Source organism: Ruditapes philippinarum, unplaced genomic scaffold, assembly GCF_026571515.1.
Source record: "Ruditapes philippinarum isolate M1 unplaced genomic scaffold, ASM2657151v2 ctg12231_1_1_1_1, whole genome shotgun sequence".
NCBI classification, from domain to species: domain Eukaryota; kingdom Metazoa; phylum Mollusca; class Bivalvia; order Venerida; family Veneridae; genus Ruditapes; species Ruditapes philippinarum.
The window spans coordinates 47,460-56,697 of NW_026860583.1; the positions used below are offsets into that span (position 1 = coordinate 47,460).

At 33.2% G+C, this 9,238-nt stretch overlaps 1 protein-coding gene across 1 annotated transcript; it reads left to right on the forward strand.

Annotated features, from left to right (window-relative positions):
- The first annotated feature begins 7,433 nt into the window (after positions 1 to 7,433).
- LOC132712684 (putative tRNA (cytidine(32)/guanosine(34)-2'-O)-methyltransferase) lies at positions 7,434 to 8,834 on the forward strand. Its single transcript, XM_060695092.1, has 3 exons — positions 7,434 to 7,592; positions 8,084 to 8,153; positions 8,600 to 8,834. The coding sequence occupies exons 1-3, from the start codon at positions 7,472 to 7,474 to the stop codon at positions 8,817 to 8,819; spliced, it is 411 nt and encodes a 136-aa protein (XP_060551075.1). The 5' UTR covers positions 7,434 to 7,471; the 3' UTR covers positions 8,820 to 8,834.
- The last annotated feature ends 404 nt before the right edge of the window (positions 8,835 to 9,238 follow it).

The following is a 9,238-nucleotide window of genomic DNA, read 5'->3' on the forward strand; positions in this document are numbered from 1 at the left end:
TAAATACTATTTTAATATTTACTGTAAAAATTATAAATTTATAAACACTCAAAAGAAGAAATAATTCAAAGCTGCTAATAAATTATCTGATTATGTATTACTAGATAAAAGTAATTATTGCCACTTTTTTTTTTTTTATCTTTCTATTGCAAATTTTTATGAGTGACTTTCTCATGAACATGCACAATGAGAATTTAACTCGCGAAATTAAATTTACAGGGTTCTAATTTCAGATTGCATCGTCCATGAATTTTGCATTCATGCACCATAATCAATGACATCAAGTGTGTTTTATCTGAATTATCAAAAATTACAACTTTCTTGATCATCTGTGGTGGACTTTTCAATTTATTTAAAATAAATGAAAGAATTTTTTGAGATTTTACTTGCAAAAGCTTGATTTGCCAGGACAGGTTGCTTCAAAAAACTTATCCTTTAAATCATGTTTTAACTTTACTTGTAAAAGCAGACAAGTGCATAGAACTACGAGTCGACAGTGACACTTTCTTCACAATTCAATTTCACTTGCAAATATTTGAGCCAAGATTAGGTTCCTAATAACACTAAATGATTTTACAATCAGTGTCATTCATTCATAATCATATTTACTTTTACAGTTCATTTAAAGTTTTTGCCAAAGTCAAGTGACCTAACTATAGCAGAGTGGAAGGGTAGTAAGGATAAAATAACTGCATTTCTACTGCTAAGCAGATAACAGTGTAGGCAATTTTATAGGCAATTGATCTTTGGACTTGCTCTATCTTATAAATTATACAACAATGACAATCATGAGTATTTAAACTTTACATGTGCAGAGCATTGGTCTGACCACTCTACTCATTTCATTAATTAAATGTGAACTGTTCACAGTTTGACCCATTTAACTGATTTTACCTATTTTCAAACCATTGAAAAAGACATCACCCAAAAAATATCTTATTGTCTCTTTGACAAATGTAATATTGTTAGATATTCACTAATTATTTCATAGGATGCATTTGTTTCACCATCCAATTTAAAGGTAATCCATTTCGCTGATCTTTATTTTATGTCGCCAATGCTTTTCAAATACTGCAAAGCATTGAACGAGTATGTTGGAAATGTACTGGGCAGGAACCAGTTTCCGGACATAATTCGAGTTTTTTTAATTGTCTATTTTTTAATAATAAACATGCATTAATAAAACTAACATACCAAAAACCTGAGCTCAAACTACGTCTGATAACACAATTAATACTGCCTGGTGACGTAAGCAATGTACAAACTGAAGGGTTAAATTAGGTCATCAAAATTGTAAATTGTTCACTCTTGCAGAACCAGTTTCCGGACATATATTAGGCTGCTATTCATATCTGTTTGTAACTGATAATTATTCTAATATAACAAAAAATTTCTTCTCACATATTAGCATTTTTATATAATTAATCTGATTTACTGAAAAATGTTTATGATAGGAAAAATAACGATCATGTGAAGGGTCTCGGAATGACTGAAGAGTGAAACGGATATTTTTCTGTGTACGAACAGCAACGAAGTGCGAAAGTGGAAGTAAACCTAGCTAAACACCCGTTTTTTTCCGATACGTTACAGATTAGCTCTGGCGGATGACACCCAATGAACTTCGAATGAAGTACATTGTGCATTAATTGCTACCCCAAATTATATCCCGAAATAAACAAAATATTGCGCATGCGCAGAACAAATTACATGCCCCAAAGGGATATAAGGCTGTTTTTAAAACACAGGTACAGTACTGGACACGCGAAACCCGCAAAAGTCGCGTTATGCCGCGAGTGTAGTCTATGTCGCGACGGGACACTTCGCGGTAAACATCGCCGCGTGCAAGTTCGCACGAATTTCGTGGCGGGTCACGAAAAATAGCCGCGATTTAATCGCCCGTAATTTACGGCGAATTCTTTCAGCAATAATTGTATTAGAAAGTACTACTTGGTCCTTAATTCCCGTGGTCTTTAATTTGAAAAACTTTAAAAAAAATCTTGTTAAACGTCTTGTATATTTATAAATATTTAGCATTTGAACATGTACAGGGTATACAGTTTTGTATATTAAAACAAGCAATCAGGTGCTGGTGAAAAATTAGTTACAATAAAACGAGATTGAAATTACAAAAGGTAAATTGGTACTTACATCAAACGAACGCACGATAACAAATTGTCCAATTGTTATTTTGATAATAATACAAATGTTAATTAAAATCCATTGTTTACTTTCGCGACATATTCTATTTTTAGAACAATGCAAAAGCGACATTTAGCACCGATTCACAGGTGTAACTAATTATTACGTCTAATACGCTAATTTATGATTGTTGGAAATTGTAAAAGTTTTATCACTTAAATTGACATTTCTTTACCTTCAATTTCACGAGTAAAAAATGCCCAGGTGCATTCGAGTAGGTAGATGAGTAGCAAGATGCAAATCAGATTTTTTAATTATTCCGCCAAATCAGCCAGGGCATTTGACCCAAAACAAATTCCCCCCGAAAACAATAAAAAAAAATCGGAGTTAAATCACACATTTAATATGTAAAGTAACGAGTGATCATTCATGAGGGCATTCTGTGCATAAAATTAGGGTTGTTACTATTTAAAGTATTTACATAATATGCGACCAACCAGGGAAGGATGTTTTCCTTACGTCACGCAGTACTGCATGCGCGCGGCAATTAAGTTGAATAACTAGCACGTATCAAATTAAGGTGTGGAAACGGTGTATATAAAATTTTTTTTTTCATAGATTAATGAATGAATATTTGTAAAGCATTTATATGGTCACTAGTTCACATGTGGTAATTTTAATGTGCTTTGGGTACATGTTCGTTTTGTTTATGACTGACGACACTGATTAAATACTATGAAGCCCATGCAATAAAACATTTCTGGTAGAAGCGTGGTCATAAAAATTGACCGAGAAAAAATATCCTTTCATATTGCATTATTGTTTATGATAGCAGAGACAACAAGTATTGCACAATATCTTCAAGATCATTAAAAATTGTAAATAAAATATCAAACAATCACAAAATGCACTTACGATTAATAAATGTCAATGTAATTGACACACAATCAATATCCAACATTATTTTTACTTGAGCAATAATTTAAACATGTGTGAATCATTCACCTTGACAAAAAGAAATGACAGTTTTTTTTTCTGATATATATAAAAAGAGGGTGAAAGTCAAATCGAGTGCCGGCGATTTCTTTGATGATTCGGCAACAACTACAGGTGTGTAAACATCAAAGATTCACAGATTCTTCAGAAGAGCCGACCAGTCCATTTGTCAGAGGTCATTTCGTGTGTAAATTTTGTATTTAATTATTTAACAATGGAAACATTATATTCCTTTTAATTTATGGATGCTTCTTTTTGCGCGAGTGTTTTTGTGTCTTTTAGCGCTATGGAATTTCAACAATCGGCGATAATTTTCGGTAACTAACAATTAAATATTTTAACATTTTTTAAAACAGGGACGTGCAAATATCCGCCATTCAGAAATTATAGCAGACAAATCTTGCGTGTGTTATTTTTACAAAACGTGTAATAAATGAGTAATGATCCCGAGAGAACGAAATGTCCCGGTGATCCACTACATTTAGAAATGAACAAGTTAGATGTCGTATCAATTAGCTGTATCTTTTTATGTAACTAAATACTTTTTACACATATATTATAGTTTTATATCTCTACTTTAAACTCAATATGTACCCCCCCCCTAAAAAATAGTTTTACACGTGTAACATGCACACTATTTACCTGCAGATGGAGCCGTCTTACTTGTAACTGCCGTCGCATTTATACATTGAGGTCATGATTCGCCATTCACGGAAAGGTTTTAACGGTGTTGTTATTTGATTTCGCGTGGTTATGTTATATTTGCTCTGTTGGCATCAAGAGATAAATAGAGAAAAGGGCATTTTAGCAAATTACAGATTTCTTGATACACTTCATGTAGATCTACTAATTAATTTTCGTAAACTTTAATGTATTCTGTTTCAAGTTCACAGGACTACACTTATAAATATGATCTACATTTATTATACAATGAACATGTATTTATTCCCGAGAAGTCGCGCAAATGTTCACGGCAAAATCGCCGTCGAGTTGAAATTCGCGGCGATTTGGGTCCCCCCCCTTTAAGAAAAAAGATTGCCGCTGAATTCGCTCGGGCAGCTTATAAGCATGAGAAAGTCGCCGTGGAAAACGAAAAAAGTACCGCGAAAAAAAATTTGGGGGGTGGGGCCGGGTTTCGCGTGTCCAGTTGTAGAGTATCTCAGAATTTTAATGATGTATCAACTTGGAAGAGTTTATGTTTCGTCAAACAATCAAACCAAGCATCTTCATGAACAATATAATACCGGATCGTCATCAAGATAAAGCCAAAAATTAAGCCGTTATATAACTTGTCCGGAAACTGGTATTGTCCGGAAAACTGGTTCCTGCCAAACAGTACACATCTGTTACAAATCAATTTGAATCTAGATAGTTAATTTACCAAGATAGTATTAATTGGCCAAAGTTTTATGTCAAGGCAATTGCTTTATTTCTTCCAAACTGTAAATATATCCCTCTTTTCTATCGAAGGACGAAGCCATAACACTTATGTGATGTGCACAACCGTTGCAGATGCGTCATCGTGAAGCAATGTGCATTGTGATAAAATTTTGATTGGAAACCGTTGTTAAAAAATTTGAACTAACAGCTAACAAAAATCCTATACTTTCTCCAACACCTGTGGCGTATAAGATCGTTTCCTTTTCACACAATCCATAGATCATATTATTAACTCTACCTATCCAAGGTCTGTAGCCCGAAAAGTCTCTATAACACGAGACAGTTTTACAATTATTTTTTAATAAAATTCTTTCAGCCACTCCCCACGAAGTTTGAGTTTGAGTTGTATCGCCTCAAAGTTAAATCATCTCAAACAATAACATCCTGGTAGACGTTCACTTTATTTTCGAACATTGTGTTGAGAAAAAGAAGCCTGTTTTTAGGTAAATGATAAAAATATACCATACCCTTATTTTCATGTATATTATATTAACGTAAAGCTGTGTACTTTCACTAGTATGAGTTAATTTTTCATTTTGTCACATGTTTTCGCGGCAAAAAAATAAACCAGAGAAGGATCATGCAAGACTTTTATTGATTAAAAAAGTTTTGACAATTGAATTGCAGAGATGAAACTTTAAATACAACGGTTTAGTTTTAAAAAATTACTTCAATGCAATGAAAATTTGTGAACACCAATACCTTGGTCTCTCTCAACACAGAGACAAGAGATTTTGAATTATTATTAGATGTGGCTAGCTCAGTACTAGCTGTATAAATCTGATACTTGTTAAGATACTAAGGAAGTGTAATGATGTGGACTTATTATAGTACTTCTACTTCTATGATGAACTTGTCTGTAAATCCGCTGTGCAGACATCAGCGATGAGTGGTGATGTGAAATGTGCTCCATAAAACGTGGGCTAAAAACCTGTCCCCCATGTGCGGCACAGGTTCTCGAAGTAAATTAAGTTGGGGGAAAAACGTTTAAAAAAGTGTTTTTTGGGAAAGGTTAAAAATCCCAAAAACCAAATGGTTTTTGGTTTAACACTCAATAACACCGATGTTTAAATAATTTACACAAAATAAACGTAATACTGACACATTTAAAAAAACTGTCCAGGTTGTCCACAGATTGTGATGTTAGCTGGTAGTTGTTCAATAAGGTACCAGTCTTGGAAAAAGAATGAATGTTTATGTACGCATAAGTCTGCATTTTTGCTGTCTGGATGTGTGTCTGGTATGTTATCTGGATGTGTGATAGTGACAAACTTTACCGAGTGTTGGCCATTATTAGTTCGTTGTAGTTCTATGATGTACGCTAGATGAGATTAATTACGATTGAAATGGTTATTCATTGACGATCTTGCCGCGTTCCGTTGTATCTTTGTTCAAGGTTTTTCTTTGATGTATTTAAGATTGTTGGGGATTCCAAAATGTGGTGACGCATCATCCCAGTTTAGGTCGAACAAAGTGATAAAAGCTCTTTTTTTACTCTGTGTCGGGCAAATGTATTTTAAAGTTCCGTTTGATTAAAACCAAGAGTACTAGTAGCTTTTGCTGTGATTTGGAATCGATGTTGTTTGTATTAGTATCTGCCTAGTTCAGACTCCCAGATATGGGATGGTTTTAAACAACATGTAGTGATTGAATTTTCCCATTTGTAAGTCAAATACAGATTTGTTACGTTTATTTGTTTAATTGAATGGTCCGCACATTTAATTGACGTTAAATTCCATTTGCCAGATATTACTCCAATCAACTAAAGTGTCCAGGTCTTTTTGTAAAATATTATGATCTTCACTGGTGAGTATGGGTCTATAAATTACACAATCGTCAGCAAAGTGGATCTCAGGTAATAAGGATTATTTAATATCTCAGCTTGAAATAAGCTGTGTTTTTGAGTAAAAACGCAATTTATTAAAATTGTCCAATTACTCATGTAAATTTAAATCTCAGCGTACAACAAATTAATTGTTTAAATGAATTACCCAATTCATTTTTATCGGCTTGCATATCAGAAGTAGACTTATGCTCACTCAAACAGGCTGGACAGATTTTAGTCATTATTGTAAATTGAACTTTCAGTTAAAACTAAAAGTTAGCGAATTGAGTGGCACAAATTGATTCAACATTTTTGTTTATTGCTACATCTTTACATGTACTTTTCATTTCATATGATATTTTATTGCAATCTGTGGCAGGTAAAAAGTCAATGCAGCGATACAACCTAATCAATCATCTGATATTTTATATATTATCAAAATGTAGCAAAACTGTTTACGTTGAATATTGAAAACACCATACATTTATAAATGATTAAAATCAGTGACATAATGATATTGTATATCCCATTGGTAGTTAAAACACTTGAACTGTTTTTTGGAAAGAAAAAAACCAATAGAGTAACTCTTACCTAATTTATAATTGCTACGGATCTTGTAACAATACAGTGCCCTTACTCAATAAAGAAGAGTGAGTGAACTACAGAATGTTTACATCAGCAAACAAAATCTGAAATTTTGACTTTTGCTTAGTGATTTATTTTTATTAGGAAAACAATCTTCCCAAGTATTAATTTCCCAGTTAAATTTTGAAACATGATACAGTTAAAAATTGCATTAATACTCCAGTTAAAATTTTAAATACCCAAATAATTTTTATAGAGATATTACCAATATACTACTGAAAGCTTAGCTAGAGCTCTGCAGGGTATGATTTTAGGATATGTAAAACAGTAATACAGTATAGAAGATATGATTTTAGGATATAATTTAGAGATATTATTTTAGGGTATGATTTTAATCATATTGCAGATTTAAAAAAAAATGTTTTACACATCTTTTCATACCTACAGGTATACGTTTATAATGAAGCTGTATATTGTGTTACAGGAATGGGTAAATCTTCAAAAGACAAGCGAGATGTGTATTACCGTCTGGCCAAGGAAGAGGGTTGGAGAGCAAGAAGTGCTTTTAAACTTTTACAGATAAATGAAGACTTTGATATCTTTACTGGTAAACAGTTTTTTTACAGATAATATTATATTACACATCATTACAAATACTTGAAATTTGTGTGCATTCTCAAGTTACAAACCTTTTTTCTCTAAAACTATATACTTTTCTGAACAGTATATATGTAGAATGTAGCTTTATTTTAAAAATTTAGTAATGTCCAGAAGAAAATGCAACCAGATGGCAAATCTACTTTACAATTGGGGGACAAAATATTTTACATTTGAAAATGCAATATTTATTTCATGGGATGTAACAACTGGCCTGTATACTATATGCTTAAGAATAAACGATTGACAACATTTCTGTATTATATGTACTAGTTTTGTTCTTCACTCCCAACTAAAACAGACTCTGTGTGAAATGCCTTTATATTGCAACTTAACTGGTATTGATGGTAATAAAAAATGATTAAAAAATGTGACAGTTATTATAGTTTCAACTAGATATTCTTAACATGTAAAAAATGTTTGCTATTTTTTATATACCAGGTGTTAAAAAAGTAGTAGACTTGTGTGCAGCCCCGGGTAGCTGGAGTCAGGTGCTGGCGAGGAAGCTTAGGTATGCTTGTGAGAATCATGTATATATCAATTATTAACTTACCATGTGAAATTGTATATCAGAAATGTTTAATTATTGCGCACTTGCTTGGTTACGGTTTTTGATATCTTGGTCACTTTAAAATTATCCTACCTTTGTTGTGTACTTTAAATTTTGATGACTCCGACATTCCAGGCTCTTGTTCAACTATCAAGCACTTAAATGCGTCAAGTTTGCTGTTCTTCTGGCAGCTATGGCTTCATCTAATGTTGATTAAATACACATCATGCAAAAGTAAAGACTAAATTAACATGTAAATCAAACAGTTACAGAATAAACAGTGCAATATAAAATATACATATATAGTTTTTTGATGATAATAAATATTGAATCTTTAAGTACTAATTTAAGTGTTGGCATATATTTATTATAGCCTACCCTGTACTATGTTTTTTTATATTTTATAGAGGGTCAGATAAGACGGATGATAGTGTTAAGATAGTAGCCGTTGATCTACAAGCTATGGCACCTATACCAGGTGTGATACAAATACAGGGAGATATTACCAAGGTAACCAGACATACTAGAATTTATACAATAACATTTGAGCCGCGTCACGACAAAACCAACATAATGGGTTTGCGACCAGCATGGATCCAGACCAGCCTGCGCATCCGCGCAGTCTGATCAGGATCCATGCTGTTTGCTATCAGTTTCTCTACTTGCAATAGAGTTGGTAAGTGAACAGCATGGACTATCCCTATTTTGCTTTGTTTTTTTTCCATCAAAACTGATTTCAAAGTGCTGCAACTTCTCAAAGCATTGAGATAGAGTAAAAGGCTTTTCAGCGTTGGTTACACGTTGCCTTCAGATCGACCTGAGGCCATTTTTAGCCTTTCACATGTCCAAATTTTCTTGGCGATGAAACCCCCACAAACAGAAGGGGCACATCCTGATGTATCATTTTGATGGGGGACCGCGCCGAAAAAGTGATAACTTTATTTACAACATTTCTTTAAGGAAAAACAGTGTTTGGGGCCTCAATAGGGCATAGGGGGGGGGGACAAAAAGTCGTCAAAACACGTCTATATGAAGGAAAAGGTTAA

Coding starts and splice junctions, on each gene's coding strand:
- LOC132712684 (XM_060695092.1), top strand. CDS start 7,472: ATGGGTAAATCTTCAAAAGACAAGCGAGATGTGTATTACCGTCTGGCC. Junction 7,593..8,083: donor AGACTTTGATATCTTTACTG/GTAAACAGTTTT, acceptor TTTATATACCAG/GTGTTAAAAAAGTAGTAGAC. Junction 8,154..8,599: donor GTGCTGGCGAGGAAGCTTAG/GTATGCTTGTGA, acceptor TATATTTTATAG/AGGGTCAGATAAGACGGATG.